We start from the raw sequence: 20082 nt of genomic DNA, 5'->3' as shown, positions 1-20082 counted from the left end.
TAAGAAAGTTATATTTTTAAATTAATCGTCAAGAGAATTTTAAGCCTTGGATTGCACCTATGGGTAAAATAGTTGTGTTTATTACATTGATTTATATGAAAGTAAGAGGTCAGCTAAAAATTACTAGGATTCCCTGCTGCTAAAATGACAGGATAGTAGTACATGCGCCAGCTCTCCTGCTAAGGGTTCTTTAGTTTTCCTGTGGTAAATTACAGTGCTTTGCAGGTATGACTAACAGCACCACAGGCCACCGCTGTAATACAAGTCGGAGAGAGAAAAAAAATAACCACCGATTGTAAAAGCAAGAACAGCTTTGAATAAATTCCCATCAGTGTGAATTTAGGATGTTTTATGGTGGCGACTGCATGGCAAAAAGGGTTTAGCTCGGTTTCTGTACTGAAAATAACTAACACTGTAAAAGTGTGTGTGCTGAAGGAGCAGTCCGATTACTATAGACTAATCCAAATCAGCTATTTTGATCCCTGTACTCTTCTAGGGGAAAAGGGAGTTTAGATTTATTATTTTCCCAGTACCAAATTCTGCCCTTGTGAATAGTGAAATAAATGTCATTGGAACTGGCTTGTCCCCTTAAATTAAGGCATATCATAAGGCAATAATCCTTGGAAAAACTAATTCAGCAATATAATAGCTTTTGTCAATTTTTTGAATGCAGAAATTGATTAAAATGTAAATTATTTTTTTTCGTTATTTTTTCTGATATTTGCCAGTGCTACCCACGCACTGGAAAATATCAGAAGCATAAGGAGCCTATGCAGTGCTAGCACCATTTCATAAATCCATAGCACAAAAATCATTGATAGATTCAAAACCATATTTAATAATGTATGATGATGGTTTTAATTGTAGACTAAATGGTAGGTCCTCATTTTATTGAGCTATTTTTTTGTTTTAGAAGAAAAAAATCTTTAAGATGGGTTATAATTCATGTCTACACTGCAGTCACGTGTCTACATGGTGACTAGAGAAATCAAAGGTTTGCCGATTGTATCTAGATAGATAAACTTTATCCTTTAACATATCCTCCTTTCATTCAGTTCTTTACTCTCTTCTACTTATCTACCCTTCTTCTTGTTTCCCTTTCCTAAATAGTCTCATCCCCTCTTCACTTCTCAATTCATTGTTTTTTTCTTTCTGTTTCCTTTCTTTTCAGTGGTTTATAGTCCCTTTCACTCTTTTCTTCTGTAAGCATCCTTTTATACATGCCAGCTCAGTTTATACAACAAACCTTCCATGTCTTATAATACAGGAAACTCGTAGGAGCATGCAAGCACTGCACTGTGAGGGAAAATAAAGTTTAGGGGCTTCCATTGCCAGATCAACTTGATTGGATCAAGCCAAAACTTGAACAATTCTTTTTTAATTGGATTCTCTACTATTACCATCAATTCTGGTTCTGCTAGTCAATATACTTCAATAAAGAGACTTTTTAAAATGCTTTGTGATTTTCTCTTCATGACAAAATTGATTGATTCACAAAATCTGTATTGTTTGATGTGTTGTTTGGGTTTGGGGTTTTTTTAATCCTGAATATGGACTATTATATTCTCTTACTTTTTTGTACCTTTTACGGATTTTTGATAACAGTAGTGACATGTATTACTGGAGTTTATATATGCAAATAATTTTATTAAAGTCTGAGAATTATAAAACGGAGGAAACATTTAAAGAAGGTTACAGTTCTAAATATCAGATACGCAACACCTTGGAGTCCTAAGGGGAAACAAAGATATCACTGCAGTCATGCAGGTATCATATTGCAGTACTTTTGAGATATTCAGTTTGAGATCAGACTGAATACTTTGTCCAAATTCTTCAGTTACCCAGAGTAATTTATTCTGCACTACTTTTTTATCTAACCTTGGCTATACCTCCTAGGTTAACCACGAGTGATTCTGCCCATAAGTATGCAATATCATCATGCCACTGCTGGTGGCACTAGGAAACCACTAATAAGAGATGAGGTTTGAAAGTTCCTGGCTATAATTATATTAAAATCACATAAAATAATAAAGGACCTTAGAAATAAAACAACAGAAGGAATATTGATGGGTAACATTGCTAAACAAGGCAGAAGTTCTTGTTCTTTGTGAGTGAGAGGCTTTTCACAGAGGTTGCCTACAGAAGTAAATGAGCTTATTATGGAATTTATTACTTGAAAATGAAAGCAAGGAATATAGTCCAAATGATAGTTAAAATGATGCCAAGTAGTCTTTGACATGAGATTTGGGGGAAAAAAAAAATACCTTTTTATCTGGACTTAAGAAGACACCTATTGTATGTTGAGTTTCACTACAGCGTTTAATTATATAAATTACAATCTCACTCAAAAAAAAATTTTTTTAATTAATTTGCATTTTGGCATGTAAATAGGAAACTTTTTTGATTAATAATAATTGCAGAATTATGAATTTGAAGAACTATGTCTGTCTTTTCATAGCATTAGAGCCAAATCAATTTTTCATTACTACTACTATGTGACTGGTTGCAGGGATTTGCTATGTTTTTATATCAGTTCTAACCCCTTTGATACTAGGGATTGCATTAAACAAACACAGAGCAAAACGCACAGCATTTGCCAGACCTGTCAAGATATTTTCAGCATTTTCATTTCCTTGTCTGTGCTACTTAGTGTGTCAATAGAGTCATGTGCATTTTGTATTCCTCTCATCATGAAATAGTGTTTGATTTTTTTTAGACTAAAACCAGACTGTTCAGAGACTGAAGACTGTTTTCCTGTTTGTATAAACAAATTGAACAATTTGTCCTTGCTATAAAAAAAAAAACCTAAAAATTTAAAATTTAAGTAATTTGTTTTAAAACGTGCAACCATTCTTTCTGTTACAGATGAATGACATTATAGTGACAGTTAGAGATTCAAATCTGAAGCTGACACTTGCTTTTGGAATAGGCATGCACCATGCAGGTCTGCATGAAAGAGACAGGAAAACTGTGGAAGAATTATTTGTGAACTGCAAAATCCAGGTACATTTGTTCTTTGAATCCTGCCATAATTAGATTTATATGGAATTTTAAAAGTCAGCTTTTCATTACATATACCTCATTAATCTTTCTTTCTGTTTTAGGTTCTTATTGCCACAAGCACATTAGCTTGGGGTGTAAATTTTCCAGCTCATTTAGTAATTGTTAAAGGAACAGAATACTATGATGGAAAAACAAGGCGTTATGTGGATTATCCCATTACAGGTACTCACATAAATTATGGAAATGCTCATATGCTGAAATGTATTTCAAGCATATGCAAATGATCTAATTATTTAGTAGCTGTTCACTTAAAATACGTAATTTGAGTAGACATTAGGAGTGCTGAGGAAAGGGTTTCTTTGTTTAATGCAAGTTGTAAAAGAACTCTTAAGACTTTAAGTAATATTGAAAATATTTTTGTTTTGCAAACCTGTATTCATGCTAAATTCCTTTAATGTGTATTATCTCAAACAGACATTAAACAATTAAAGGGATAATATAAATTCTTATTTACATACCTAGTTAATTGTATAAAAGGCAGTTTTCATACATCAAATTTTTTTTCGTTATGAAAATGTTTTTAAATAGAAATAGATTTCTAACACTCAACTGTTTTGAAATGCAACAGTTGAAGCACACGTGTTTGAGAACATAAAAATTTATACGTAGTCACTTGGCAGTAAACAGAAAACATAAATGAGTCTAAGTATCTTCAGTGATGTAAATGGTACTTCAAGTAAGTGATGCTTCGAAAATAAGCAGATAAATTAAATATTTGAATTTCTGGTTTGATATAGACTTTTATTGCTTTCTGGCTCCAGTAAACTCCACTTTTCATAAACTGTTCTGCAATGTTTTCAACAAGCTTAAGAAAGTGAACCACAGAAGAACTTCTTTCGGAGTTCAGACAGGGAAGATATTTGTCTAGATGGTACTTAGCTTGAAGAATGAGGACAAGCTAAATTTATTCCAGGTTTCCTGTTCTGCTTTCCCTTTTCACAAGAGAAAGTTTATTATTAATTAATTCTATATTATGCCAGAGATGTGTACACATAAGGACAATCTTAATGTTATTTGTAATGTAAATACAGAGCTTGCATCTTTTTAACTACATGCTGTCTTTTCAACAAGAGAAGCTCACTAATGAAAAAAAGCTTGAACTGAAAATACTACAGAAGTTACTTCTCCAAGTAACCCGTCATAGAGCTTAATTTAGTGATTAGTGCTCTGGAGGAAATTTGGGATCAATTTCCAGACCAGCTCTCTGGTTCAGAGATTCTGCTGTGACCTGAGAGCTTAGCCCTGCACACTTGCGTTTTGTGACAGACTTAGGCTGATGTAAACTTAGTACAGTCTGCAGAGAAGTAGTATCGCACTCGTCCTGACAAGGATAGTGAAAACTGAATAAAGAAAAGCGATGAGGAAAGAAATCTACTGAAGTTTTGAATATTATGTTGAATCTGTGGGACTGCCAGAGAGAAGTAATAGAGAAAATAATGTATTTGAAAGAAATCAGAAACTCAATAAGCATCAAAGACTTACTATGTTGTTTTAGAAATCTGTTGTACAAGTACTCACAAAGGTTTTAGGGCACACTTATACTTTTACGCTTTATTGCCTTTTTGATTCTAAGTGACTTGGACATTGGAGGTTGTTCATTTCTGAATTTTCGGTATGACTTGGTGGGGATGAATGGAATACCACCATCTGTGATGGAAGCGTTTATATTTTGTTGTCTGTGCTGCAACAGAAAATGCAAATTCCTTACTTTATGAAGAAACATATGGTGCGGTTTAGTTAGAGCATTTTTATTTTTAACTTTCTAGAGAATATTTATGCATCTGGAAGTTCTGTGGATAGGTAGTACAGATTTGCAGCAGCAATAAAATGAAAATGTAATGAGTTTCTTTCTGAAATATTTCCAAAATTTTACAATACTGTCTTTAATGCTGCCCTTAAGCTATACCTCCACTTGTTCCCTCATGATATAACTTGGTTTTTTCCTGCTTAAGTTACCTTTCTGTATCAGGGATGCATCTGGCTCCAGGGTAGCAGCTGAGGGCAGAATTAATCGTTTTGGAGTGTTCAGTAATTTCAAAATAAGTAAAAATGTTTCTTTGAATGAACTCAGAGGTTTGGGGGAGGGCCTTTTCTGTTAGTAGACGTTTAGTCAGCCAGTTGGATCATATTTAACATTTCAGGAGTTTAGTCCAGTGATTAAAAGCAGCCAAGCAACATATCGTGAGTAAAGAAAACATTGGTTTTGGATAATTACATAGTGGATACTGGCAAAAGTCATTTCCTGATGCTTATTTGGTAAGTCCATTTCCTATATGGTATTATGCACAATTTAATTCACCCTACTGGAATAGAAAGAAGTTGTTTCATCACCCTCCTGTGCACATAGCTGTTCAGAAACATAATTTCCAGACTAATTCCATTTTACATTTTCATGTCACTCCTAATTTAACAAAAGGAATAAACTGATAAAAAACATTGCTGTGTATATGTCTTATGGGTGTGCGAGTGAAAATGCGTTATTAAAAACTGTTTATTGTCATCAGGCTGTTTCTTCTATCATTATCTGTATCTGTATGCCATTCTACACCCTCTGGCTTTTCCCTTACCCAACTGGCAACTGAGCCAAAAGCTTATTGGTTCTGAAGCCAAAGAAATTGCTTTTCTAAATGCCAGGTACTGCTAGCCACATGTTTTGCAGGTATGATAGAGCTCATAGAGAATACACAAAACACAAGAAGTTTTTTTTAAAAAAAAAAAAAAAGATTTAAAACTTACTTATTCATTGCTGTTTCTTCAAAGTTAAATTGCAGCTGGAGGAACCAAAAAGGAATCAGAGCTCTGTTGAGTGAGACACAAAAGAACCTATGCAGATGCATTTCTCAGATTATGAGAAGACATAAACAAAACAGATGATAAGCGTACTTATCTTTGTGTCTAGGTAGCAAGTTGAGTGTGTTTTGTAAAAAAAAAAGTGTTTATAGAAATAATTAACTAGTATTTACAAGGATGACATGTAGGCAGAGTAGTAGAGATAAGCTTTAATTGTACCTGGGTTTGAATTTGTATCTTGTGATCTGATATAGGGACAACATATGATACAAAACCATCTTTTCTCCAGTGCTAATGACTACTGTAACTTGTCCTGAAGTTTGAGTGGTAAAGATAATAGCTGTCAGTACTTAGAATTTGCTTTTATCTTTTTTCCTGTAAAGTATTCAAAACCTAGGAAATCAGACATAGCAGAAAAGCTTATATATGGAACTTTTAAGTCAAATACTTGACAATTAGGAAATAATAGACAGTTGCCATTGTAAGATTTCTGAGTTCTCTCACTCATCCTCTTTAATTGCATGTGATCAAATGAGGGATGGATGTGGAATGGAAGGAGAATAGAAGAAATTTATATTAGATATAAGCTTTGATTCTATTGCAGGAGGTGGTCTTAAAGTATGCAAGAAGATAGTCTCTGCCAGAAAGAATTTCATCATAAATTTATCTGAGATGGAAAACAATAATCAGATATGTCAAAACCAATATGACGTATGAGGCCAAAGAAATCCAAAATGTGCTGTATTGTACATTATACAGTCTTAAGTACATTTATGTATACATTCAGATAAATACATTTGTTTTATACATTATTATCTCTTTGGCAGATGTACTTCAGATGATGGGACGTGCTGGCAGACCACAGTTTGATGACCAAGGAAAAGCTGTAATTCTAGTTCATGATATTAAGAAAGACTTCTACAAAAAATTCCTTTATGAACCTTTCCCAGTGGAATCAAGGTATAGAAAAAGCAATCAGAAAAACTATATGCAATACTACAAATGAGGGATAGAGAAAAATGAAACAGAACTTCTGTGCTGAATATATCCTAAAGGAAAATAATTTTCAAAATTATCATCCATATTTAGGCAGAAAAATCCATTAGTTTTGAAGCACTGTCAAGCTCCTTAGTCTATTTCAGATAATACTGCAAATGCTTCTCTGCTTCTGAGTGTTGTCTCTGACATTCAAAAGAAAGCACAAATTGTTCTTCAAGGCCAGTGTGTAGAGCAAGCCTCCATGATTCTCAGAACCCTTTCTGAAATTCTGTGACAAATTACTAATAGGAAAAAAAATGGGTGAATTTCTAGCGTTTTTTATCTAGAATTTTTTACCACTACAGATATGACATTCTTCAAAATCTCACAAGTTCAAAAAGAAATCTAATTGGTGTAAACTATTTCTAATATACTTTCAACACATTTTTCACTTCAAAACTGCAATATTTTTGTCAGAAATATAGAAACGCCACCTTTTTGCAGCCTCTCTCAACTTAATTGAGGGAAGTTTGCTGTGCAGCATAATGTAACTCGTGCCTTGGTTTTGGTATTTATAGTATACTTAATTATTCAACAAGAAGCAGAACTAGTTACATCAGTCTCCTATAGATGCATGTTTCGTGGAGGAATTAGAAATCTAATAAAGCATGAGCATTACTGAAAGCTTTTCTCAGTGATGAAGAATTCACAGTATTGTTCTCCTAAGGAAATTTCAGCCCTCAAAATAAGCAATAATGGGACCTGTGGTAAGAAAATTTGAAGGAGCTTGAAAGTGTTATCTGCCTGTGAAATGTAGTTGAAAAGGGCCAGTGTATTTGAAGATTAATTTCTCTGGTACGCAGACAGACATATAATTTTTCAAACAAAGAATGTGGCGACATGCACTTCATTTTCTTAAGAAACTACCATTTTTTTTTTTTAACATATATATTTCATTTAGTACAAAAGGCTAGGAGTTCGTCTTCTTCAAAATTATTGCTAAGTCGTCAAAAGAGTAGTGTGATTAAGATATTGATATGTCCAGACTGTGTGGCGCTAGCATAGACTAGGAAATCTCTCAATTCATTGGTAAATGGTGTTTGAAAATAAAGAAATCATATCTTCTATATAATGGTAGTAATCACACCTTGTTGCTGGTTTGAATACTATAAATATTCTGTGTTTCTAGGAGGTCACTTTGTGTGTATATATTTACTTTGGAGCTTGATATGTTCCATCTTTTGCTATAAACAAAGAATATTTGATAAATTTTCAGATGAAAATTCACATATTAATAGCAATCTCATTAACTTCTATGTAGGTTGTGATCCAATTAACTTGAAGTTGTCTTAGTCTCTTTTATGATCAAGTTATCAAAGTAAGAGGCTTCATAACTTCAAAGAGAAACTGTTTGGTTTTTTTTTTTTTTTTGAGGATTTTTAGTTTCAGAATGTTTTCCCATCTGTTCTACCACAGAGCAGATTTATCAGCTTTCTGTAGTATTTCCAATTTGTAAAATTAAACTTCATATTTTTTTACAGTTTTTTCTAAAAGCCTTTGCTTATGTTTCAATTGTGAGACTTGAGTATACAACTCATATGATAGGCTTAGTGCTCTCAGTGATAATGGGTCTGAAATATAGCACATTAGAAGCAAAAGAAAAAACACTTTATTATGGAATAAATATTGAATCATCTGTCTGGTTTCTGCTAGACAGTTTGGGAGAATATCTGCAGTTCTTACCTTCAGAAGCATGTGATCAGTGTTAGAGAGCAGTAAAACAGTTACTCATACCAAATTATTCTTTACTTTTAGCAATAGGGAAACAACAGTAGGAAAACAAAAAGGATTATAATACAAAAAAGTTAGGTTGATCATTAAGGATTGAACTCTAGCCAGGCATGGTCTCATTAGATACCCTAATGGAGGTCTTTGTTCCATTTAATGAGACTAAGCAGTATTTTACTTTGTAAGAATTATTTTAAGCTGCTTTGTTTGTGTTTCTGAGTTTAGATCTTTCTGGGTAAAAGTAGCTGCTTTTTTTTTTTTTTTTTTTTGGATTGGATGAAGATGAGGCAAAATCTGGGGGAAACAGTTTTGATGTCATTTTAATAGCCCTGAAGTATTTGTCAAGTATTAGCTAAGCTATTGCCACTGTTTCATTTCCTGTTTGTCTTTCCATATGATTCTCTACTGGATTAAACCAGCATGATCATATGGTCAACACACAGTATTCAGAAGATATCACTGAATAGCTCTAAGTACATTCCATGGATGACTTAAACTTGTGCATTCTTCAATCAAAAAATAATTTGAGCTTCATTCCACTATCATGTAAAAAATATTATTGACCTCACAATTACATTCCCACTTCTTCCCCTTTTACTCCTTTACTGGAATATAAATATATAATATTTTCAAATTAAAAGTAATGAACTTCTAATGCATAACTCTACAAAATATATTACCTGTCATTGTAATTGTAAAGTTAGCTAAATTCTCCTGGTTTCTGTTCTTCAGCTTGTTAGAAGTGCTGGCTGATCACTTGAATGCTGAAATTGCTGCTGGAACTATTACTTCTAAGCAGGATGCAATGGATTATATCACTTGGACTTATTTCTTCCGTCGACTTATAATGAACCCAACGTGAGTATAAAATACAAATACAATTTAATCTAAAGGTACCTTGGGAGTGGAGTTGATCCAAAGGTGATCCTGCTGCTGTTGGAACCTAAAATACTTAGCAGTGTCCAATGTATGAGCATTGCTGGCCCACACATGGAATAAAACTTGTGTGCACATTTTTGTAATAATTTTTTCTCTAAATATAAATGCATTTCCTGGCAGATAACTTTATAGTTTAGTGACAACTATAATATAGCCTTACTGAGAAGACTACATCAGCATCCCTAAAATAAAACTCCAGATTATCACATTCCTTTAGGTACTGTATTTATAATGTGTTACTCTTTTTTTTAGCTACCACATTGATATGTTCTGCCCAGTTTTCTGTAGAAAATCTATTAAAATCTGGATTTTCCTAATAAATAAGAGAATAGCTATCAGCTGTTCCTCTGTGATAAAGTTTACTTTCATTAGGGTATCCTGGTGAAACCATGTGTGCAATATTTTCAATGATTGTTGTCATCCTGCCTAGCTCCAGCTGCTATGCAGATCATTCTGAGCTGTTCCAGCAATGCAGCCTGCCTTTGCCACAAGATTGTTTTTGGTAAATGGTATGTTACCTATCATGTGATCATTCACCCACCAAAATAATATGGCAAATAAGGACTTAGACAGTTATAGCACTAAATATTTCTTAATGTACTCCAGAGTGTTGTATTTCTGAAGCTATATTAATGTCTGTAACATTTGGCTGAATTTTCAGCTGGTTCTTTATGGGCAACTCCCGGTGGGAGCATGCAAGTGGTAAAATAATTTTCTTTAATTCTTTTTTAGGCTTCCTTAATTTTGATCTAGATCTGTGCTAAGAATCTATTGCAAAACAGAATTTCCATCTGATCTTCCTGGGAAATAAAAAATGCAGAGTGTTAGAGGTGTAAACTAAAGAAAACATATTTGGTTCTCTCACTTCTTAACTAACAAAATGGATACATTTATGTGGTATTTCTCCCCTGAGAGTGACAAACTGCTAAATCCTGGTTTTACCTAGGTTAGATGTGTTTAGTTGTATGACTTTGGAATTCACACATGATCCATACTACAACTAACTTTAATACTATGCCATTGCAGACTATTCTTCAATATCAAGAATAATTAATGTTATTATAAAACGTCTTGCTTTTGAATTGCTGTGTTAAATGATTGTCCTGATTTGTCTTCGCCAAGCTTTGAATGTTGTATCTGTGGTAGGCAGATTTTTAAGACACAACATACAGTCCAAAGCTAAGTGTAGAATATAGAAGTGTAGTCGTCTGATTTAATAGCCCTTCCCAAAATAAAAGAAAGTTCCCATTGGAGTATGAGGTTGGCATGTTAACTGATGATCCTTTTTTCTCAGCGGTTTCTTTAATGTGCAGTGTCATGGAAAGCTAAATCTGAAGTTATTGCAATATCAACTTTTAAGCAAAAGTTCTTATATTCTTGCTTTTTTGAGAGGATTGTGGGAAGAAAGCTAGGGGATGTCTTTCATAGTGAGATGCAGAGCCTTTGGAGTGAGAAACAGGATGAACAGATCTTGACTAGTCACGTCCATAATGGCCAAATAGGAATGCATTACTGAAGTTTCTAATGAAATTGGCTTCTTTCATTGGAATGCCACACATGCAGGTTGGAACAGTTTACAAGTTGTGCTGTTTTACCCCCATCTCATCCACACAGAGGTACTCGGCATTCCTTCTGTACTCAGTCATGCAGGGAGAAAAATGAAGGACATTACTGGCTGTGTCAAAGAGGTCACTTCTAGATACCAAGTGCAAATGCAATAAATGTGCATGCTTTCTGTTCTTTGACATGATAATAAATTCTATTAAGTTTCATCCGAAGTTACTAAAGTAGCCAGTTAGTAGAGTTCCTGGACCTACTGTCTGTGGTATTTCCAGATCTCCAACAAGCCAAGCAGTTCCAGCGTGGCCAGTGTTTAGGTGAGATATGTGAAAGGAAAACTGAAGAGTTCTATGAAAAGTCAGTGATAGTTCAGATAACTTTGAATAAATTGCAGTATAGTAATGGACATTACTGTGCCGCATATGGGCATATGAAATGATTGATATTCCCAAACAAGAACTACTTATGGCCTTTAACAATTGAAATGTATTAGGTTTTATTCTTTTCATGAGAGGGGGAGGAAAATGGCTGAATTTTGGGTTCGATAGTTAGACACCACCTACTCAGTGTCACTTGATACAGTGTTTTCTATCATGTCCTGTCCCAAAGCAATTTTGTTGACTTTCTCTTCACTGCGAAACAAGAACTATTTTTCCAGCCAGCAGGTGATTGTACCTTAGTGGTGAATAAGTAATTCCGGTATGCATGATTGGTAAATTGCCTTGGGATTCATTGGCGTAAAAGTCGTTGCATGTGATGCTGTAAATCCCCAAAATAATGGGCTTAGATAATATGCAGAAGATTTATATTCTCAGTTATTGCCAGTTTTAGCTACTTGTATATTAAAGCTGCATAAACAAATCTAGGGTTATTCTACTCCAATCCAGTATCATAAAATGCAATACTGAATGCCTACAATTTGTACTATTTAAGTAATGTTAATCTACCTTTGTTGTAAGATAGAAATCGAAGTATCCTTTTGCTCTAAGTATCCTAGGTTTCTTCTAAACATGCGGTCATAATGAAAGTTTTTCTGGCGCACTTGAGGTAATTTGTAAGACTTGTAATAATGGCTTTTTTAATTGTGTTGTTGAAAACCTTTGCATGTTACAATACTTCTTTTCATCAAACTGTTTTAATTTTCTTGTTTGATAAACCGCTGTATCTTGAAATCTGTGAAATGAGTAAGAAGAATAATTAAGCTGTTGATCTGAGGCAGTGGAGTAGCTGAGTACTAGTTTTGTTTAGAGGCATACTAACTGGCCATGTGCATGTTGTTTAAGAGATGATGTGCAACTGAGAGGGGTGGTCCAAATAAAACTGTTTATCAAAGTGTATCGGTCTCAATACTCACAGTTTCTTCCCTGTCCTATCCCTCCCCAAACCAATTATTCCTAAATGTAGAGGAGTTTGAATCTGCACATTCAGTCAAAGTTTCTGTGCTACTCCAGTCAAGTTCTACATGTTCCCCTTTTTACAGACAACTTTAGCTGGTATGTTCTTTACTTAGTCAAGATCATACAAGAGACATCAGTGAAGTGCCCTGTTTGTTGAAAGGGGCTATTTTGGGAGGTTTGTCTGTCTCCTTTCCTTGGCTGAAATTCCTTGACCATGTCATTCTTTTGCCCTTATAGAAGATTATAATCTGCAACTTTCTACAAAAGAGAAATGGCTATGGGAAATATCTTTTGTAAGTCAGGTTATGATATTTTCCAGGTACATGTGCCATGAAAGAGAAATAGAAATTAACAATATATGTAAAGTTAATCTGAATCAGCTTTCAGTTGGAAAGGTAATTTTTGTATATTCTGAAAGCACACATCACATCACTGTTAAAATAGGGAGTTATGTCTTTATAGATATATATGAGACTGTGTGTATGTGTATATGTACACACGTATAAAATCAGTTTTCTGTGTAAATTCCTTGTGAAGACCTGAAAAAATTATTAATTCATTCTGAGAATTATTATTAAGGGTTTCTTTTCCACTTTAAGTCAGTCTTACAGAGTTTTCTGGAGTGGAAGAATAATGTAGCATAAATTATAATTAAATTATCTCAGATGCTCTTATCATCATACACATATTTTTCTTTAAATTTCCTTTTCTCAGTATGATTAGCTGAGCATGTCTAACAACATGAATAAAACATTAAATAAAAAACATGATTATATACTGTTCCAATATAGTTTCTGTTTTTGAGGTGACAGCTAATATCAGCCAGTTGGGATGGAATAATATGTATTTCAGTGACAAAATCACACTTATTCAGAATTTTAGGGCTAGATTAGAATTATATCAGAAGAGGGGATTACTGAAGAAACTTAAATTAACTAAGATTAGCAGAAAAAATGGAAAAATTTGAAGATGCAAGTGTGTTACACTGCAGGAATTACCAGTATCCATAATTTGAGTTGGTGGACAGATATTTCTCAGGATGGATTCTTTCTTTTACAGGTATATTTAGATCTTTGTGCAGGTATATATATGTCATAAGTAACAGCCATAGGCATTATTGTGAATTTCATAGGGATAGCTTGTCCTTTTAAATTATTAGGGTCACAGTGATGTGGAAAGTACAGGAATGTAGTTCATTATGTGCTTTTATCAAACTGTTTGCACTAATAAAGTTTTTTCTAATTCTCTCAGACTGGGAAACCCCAGGCTGCTGAATATTTGAGCCATCTCCTGTTTCCCAGTCTGCTGCAGTCTTAGGAGAGACTTCCCATTCGGAAAGTACATTCACATAATTGTCTTCCTACTCTTAGATATGATTTACCTGTACAAATTATCTGTTGAAATATATTGTGGGAAAAATAAATGCCCATTCAGTATGAAGCAAATTTACATGTGCCTGTTACCTCCAATTTCTCATCTTATGAACACATTTTGGGAGGCAAACTTTCTTGTGAATATTGTAACTAGAAGCACTGATGTGAAGGTGAATACTTTGCTGATGTCATAGAAACTGGGCTCTTTTTTTGATCTTAAATAACCACAGTGTACAGTTGTGATTAAAGATAGCAATGTAACTGCTTCTCATACATGGCATAAGCAAATATATGAATGCAAGAAAATGTAGAAGTAAAACATGGATAGAGATTACTGTCTGCAGCATCTGTGCATGCTGTAATGCATTTTAGCAAGCCAGTCACAGGCTCCAGAGTCAGTGATACCTTAACAACAGAAGTGAGTTGGTACCTTGGTTCATACCTTTCTGGCTAGGAAGGTCCATCAGTCGTGCCATATACTCGATACCATTTCCACGGTACATTTGAAGATGGCAACTGCTGAAGGCCACAAGCTGATGGAAGTAAGCACAACTGATGGCTGCAGTAAGGCGATTTAAAAAAACTACTATCTGTGCTTCCCCCATACTTGTTCATAACAAAATTCTGCTTTCAGGACTGTAAAATCTCAGAAAGCACATTTTCTTGCTATAAAGTGAGTGCTGTAGATATGTCTTTTTTGTGCATTTGTTTCAAAAGGCCTTCCCACTGGCAAGTATTTTCTTTTAATATTTTTGGCTGAGTCTGCCACCAGTTTTTATTATGTGTGTCACTATCACTACCGTATAATCTGAACATAAAAAACATGGTGCTGTAACAAATGACTTCACAGCATTGACAGTTATAGCAGGACCATTTCAAGGCTGATGAAAAATTTTCCAGAGAGATCTCAGGTCAGGTTTACATAAGCTAAACAGGAAATGATTGCCACCATTCACATTAAATCCTAAATGTTTTGTGTAACTTCATCTATATTTTATGTTCCTGCACGTCTCTCTCTTTCTCAGTTGATGAAACTCCACACTTCCTTAGATTAGAGAAATAAGTTCATGTTTCACCATTTGTTGTTCTTGCTAAGCTCTACAGTGTTTGGGATTTAAAATATGTTTTTTAAAAGACAGTAAAAAGTTCCTTCGGTTTTTGATTGTTTAAATTTTACATACTTTGTAAATTTTTATGATACCTAGGAGTTTGTTATTGCTTTTTCCCAATGGACTACTAATGGAAGTTAGCCTGTGTAGCCCATGTGCTAGATGCTGTTAGGATAAAACTGCCTTTGACTTTCACACCTCTCAGGGGACGGGTAATTGTTGTGTTCAAACAGCCTGTAATTGTGATCCCGCTGGCTTTCTCAGTACGCTTCTGGCTATTAGAATCATTAAACAACTCAGCACCTGTTAACAGCATTGTAAATATTCAACCCTGCTTGTGTGCAGGTTGAGTCCAATATAGGAGAAGGCTTACGGAGCCCAGCCTCATAAATTAGAGCTTCTGACAAGTCAATTATTGTGAAACTGGGCTTCACTGTGAAATAAATGAAATGGTGTGCTGATAAAAAGGTAGGCTGTCTGTTTATAGCAAAGGGAAAATAATGACTAGATGATTCAATGCAGCGAGCATGAAACTGCATTGTTTTTATTCTTTATCTGTAATTAAATAGTTAGGTAATATAGATTCTTAGAGGAACTCGCATATGATGCAGGTTTTGTACTTGCAGCATACCAACATGCAAAATTCAACTTGCATTTATGCCTGTGCATTCAAAATACTATCTGATGTCATGATATCTCTGTTTTCACTAATGATTTAGTGAATTTTTGTCCTCTGACAAAAAAAAATCAAATATCAGCAAATTTAAAATTCACATCATTAGTTTTATGATTACAAATTCAGTGTGAAATACTGCAAATTGGGCAGAGCACAAGATGAAATCTGTTTGTGTTAGTGATTTAATTACAGTCTCAAAAAAAGGATTTCATTGTATTGCCCACATCTCTCCCTTTGTTTTATCAATATTCATCATCAGTGTTGTGTACTGCCAATAATAGATGAAATGATAGGGTGAAAGTCTGAATACCGTGACAACAAAATGCTTCAGTAATAGTAATTTCAGTAGTGTTATATTCCATTTAGAGAAAAATAATAATAAATCATTAGTGGTTTAGAGATTTAAAATAAAAGATCTTTCACATCCTTAAACAACTTATGTAGTTAATTTGCTTATTTTCCAAAGGTAAACAAAATGTTATAATTTCCGATAATAGACAGAATCTAAATGTGTTCAGTGGTAGGATTTCAGGCAGTTAAGTGGTGTAGATGGAAATATTGACCATTTTTTATCATTACTGTATTACTTCAGTAGATTCTTATGAAAATTAAGTTGCGTTGAAAACAATGTTCGCGTACTTTTGCTACAAGTAAGTTTTCTTTGCATAAGGCTGATAATCTGTGGGTGTCTACCATATAAAACTTTTTAGTTAATATAAATATTTGGTTTGTTTCCTTCAGCTATATTATAAATACTTGAAATAATCTCAGTGTGAACCCATATAAAATACTCCAATGCAATATAGATACACTTTGTTGTTGTCTAATGTAGTTCACTGTTTACTGCTATCAGAACTGATTTTTCAGTCTTGTTCTTATGGTAGTAGTGCTTTACTCCAACTTTACCCAATTGTAAATGAACATTCAAAGCATCAGAGAATTAACTCCATAACTGGGGATTAATAACAAGGGAAAAAAATCTGGAAATGATTGTACTGCTATTTAGCATGCAGGCTTTTTTTTCAGTTACGCTATTGCTATGCAAAAAAGATAAATGTTAAAATCTCTGTTTAAGAAAATAATAATGCAAATCAGATTCTGTTAATAAAACAGTCGTGGCAGGATGTTTGTAATATATAAGTACATAATTCCATATTTTCATATGTGCTAACAATAGCATTACAGTAAATGCAATAAAGCTTAAATCAGAGATTGGATTCATCTGCCCAAATATAGCACTAACAACTGAACTGATTTTCAAAAGTTCTTTTTTCTAGTCAGTGATTACATTTTACCTCATCTTAAAGCAGGTATATAAAATGCTTCAGATGAATAGCATTCTGCAGCTGCACATTTCTCTCCTTTGGCAGTAAAGGGAGTTAAGACGAGATCATTGTAGCTGTAACTATGCAAAATCAGCTAAGATGAATCTCAGCACACTGTTTTGCAGCCTGTTGTTCACCTGCACAAAATAACACTGAAAAAACCTCTTCAGTGTAGGTCTTGTTTCCAGTGGAGATGCCAGGTACATCGCAACAGTAGAAAATTTTAGTAAAGCAGCTCATATGAACAAAGAATGTTTTTTCTTTATTCCATCAATCTCAGTAGCCTATTTGTGCAACAACATTTTAAAGAATTAAAGGGACCACCTCATTTAATGTGCATTTTAACATTTCAATAAATCATCAAATATTCTGTTTCTTTTAATTCCACTTTGAAATAGCGTTTTTAGTTGCTCCACTTAGATTCAGAATTTTTAAACTTTCTGAGCATGCTCCGTTGTTCTTTACTATTTATTGAACTTAATTATTACTTTATGAATTGGTGCATTTGTTGAATTGAATTGAATTTTGAAAATAAAATGGCATGGAAATACAGCAACAAACATGAACATTTGGATTGGTGTAAGGTTACTTTTTCAAGAGATGTCACTATATGCCTAGGGGTTTTTTTCAGAGTTCCAGGATAGGAACTTCCCTTGGTGGGGCTCTTCCTTTCTCTTGAAGTTAAAATACCATTACTCGTGTTAGTATTGCTTCTTCACTTTTATACTTACATAATTAGGAAAATTTTCCCACTAGCAAAATATAGTCAGTCCAGTTCTGTTTATATCAGTCTTTCTATTAGTAGACAGATAAATTACCATCTTTCCATCCATACATGCTTGTATTATGTTGGTTGCTCCCACAAACCATTTAAGAATCATGAATTTTTTGTTAGATGGTATAAAGGAATAGTTATGTTTAATTGTGGGTATTTGCTGTTCCAAGTATGTGTGTGTTATAGCAGCTTTGTACATTTTCCTACAAGACATTATTGTTAAAAATCTTCAGAGTGTAAAAACTATTTATATAGTGCATCTGTTTTCAATTTATATAGTTACTATAACTTGGATGATGTGAACCATGACACTATGAATAAGTACCTCTCAAGCCTCGTTGAGAAATCCCTTTTTGATTTGGAATGCTCCTACTGTATTGAGGTTGGGGAGGTAAGTAAAACTAATCTGTCTTACAAGTTTCAGTAATATACATGCTCCTAAAAGTTGGGAACAGAAATATAGGTATATATGCTCCTGGTTTGAGATGTTAGAGTTTGTCTGTGGACCTATTTGTAAGACTTACATTGAAAACTGAACTTAATTCGGGTTGCAGCTAAATTATGATGCTAACAATTTTTGCTGTTCTCTCTTATAAAGTAGGCTTAAGCCTATATTTTACTGTTTAGTAAGAACCATTTCTATTGAACCATGTAGGAACCATTTGTATTTGATTGCTTTTCTAACAGGATAATCGCAGCATTGAACCTCTGACATATGGCCGCATTGCTTCCTATTACTATTTGAAGCATCCGACTATTGGAATGTTCAAAGATCAGTTGAAACCTGAAAGCAACATTGAAGAATTGCTCTTAATTCTGACAGTAAGTACTCATATTTTCTTTACTTAACAATACGTAACTCGTGACTCTTAAAGACACAAGTATATGAAAAAGCACCCCAAAATTAAGAAAAGCCTTTCTTCCCTCATCTATAGTTTCATTTTTTGTTGTTTTAAGTAATATACCTGAATCAGTTTTGATGTTTAAAGTGTTCCATGTAATCATACATAAAAATTACCATATACAACTGTTTCTCTTCTTATGTGGTTTTATAATATTCAGTATCTATACAATCTGATATTTGGGTTTCTTCTAGGTAAGTTAGGTATAATACTAAAATTCTAGAATAATAACTACATATCAACATCCTGTACCATCTGTACCAGGGCCATCACTTCACAGCAGCTTAAGAAGTCGGGGAGACCTCTTTCCTAAAATGCATTTTTTGCCTTCTCCCAGCCACCTCACAATCCCTGAGGTCATAATCTATAATAATGCCAGCTGATACATTTAGTCTAGTGACACAGTGTACAATTCTTATCATAAAAGAATTAGGTTTTACTCTGTTTTCCTTCTTATGTGCTTAAGTAGTCATACCTAAAAAATCTTTTTTTCAAAATGGTATAGATCCACTTGTACACATAAATTCAAAAGCAATTAATGCCTGAATATTATCCAGGAAAACTTATTTCTACCCACTTATAATCACTGTTTTATTATATACATCACACAAGTGGCTCTTAATCTTTAATATTCTGATTTCCAAGTATTAACTGCAAAATCTAGAGTTCCATCTTATATTATTTATATGTTACCTTTTCGTTTTGACATGTTGCCAAAATTTCTCTGAGAAGAAATACAAGAAAAATAAAAATAGCACTTTTCACCAGTTTGCATCTCAACAAAACCTGATCAGCATTTATGACACTAGGAAAGCCACTTTTGTAGTACAGAGACTTTCTTTCTGATAAATTTAAATCACCTGCTGCAAACATTCGGAGTGTTACAGCTCAGAAATAAAGGCCACAGTAATCTTTTATAATGGAAAGTGTTAGACAGCCTAAATAGGGGAATTGCTATCACTGACCCTGCAGTATCTGTTGTTCTGTTGTCAGAAAACATTGCAAATTATGTGAGATGAAATTCAGTGTATTCGGCTGAATTCAAAATGGTAATCAGCCACAATTCCTATATATGCTGTGTATGAAATAACTGAAATTTTAAAAATAAATACCCACAAGTGAACAGAAGTTAAATAATATGATGTTGAGTATGCAAGGCAAGAGCTTTCCTCCACCTGCTGTCTCTTTAAAATCTATTCTTCTCTCTAGAGAAAATTTTCTCTACCTAGAAACTTCAGAGGTTTTTTCCAGACAAATTTGGACATGGAAAGTTTGAGAATAGCATTAGCAGAGATGGGGACGTTTCATGACACTGCCTTAGCTAGTGAGCAGCGTATTGAAGGTGAATGATGGGAGCAGAATGTAGTGCTGTCTGTATTATGTCAGGGTTCCTCAACTATTTAAACA

The 20082-nt window shown here is 33.9% G+C and overlaps 1 protein-coding gene across 2 annotated transcripts in view; it reads left to right on the top strand.

Moving 5' to 3' along the window:
• Positions 1-20082, top strand: part of ASCC3 (activating signal cointegrator 1 complex subunit 3) — a 265663-nt gene that overhangs the window by 206064 nt on the left and 39517 nt on the right. For both annotated transcript variants that reach the window (XM_054061495.1, XM_054061493.1), the window contains 6 exons: positions 2866-3003; positions 3105-3225; positions 6681-6813; positions 9352-9477; positions 18053-18164; positions 18461-18595. In XM_054061495.1, coding sequence (XP_053917470.1) covers positions 2866-3003; positions 3105-3225; positions 6681-6813; positions 9352-9477; positions 18053-18164; positions 18461-18595 — 765 coding nt within the window. The remainder of the gene's footprint in view (positions 1-2865; positions 3004-3104; positions 3226-6680; positions 6814-9351; positions 9478-18052; positions 18165-18460; positions 18596-20082) is intronic.

Source organism: Cuculus canorus, chromosome 3 (genome assembly GCF_017976375.1).
Source record: "Cuculus canorus isolate bCucCan1 chromosome 3, bCucCan1.pri, whole genome shotgun sequence".
NCBI classification, from domain to species: Eukaryota; Metazoa; Chordata; class Aves; order Cuculiformes; family Cuculidae; genus Cuculus; species Cuculus canorus.
This window is presented reverse-complemented; position numbering and strand designations above follow the sequence as displayed.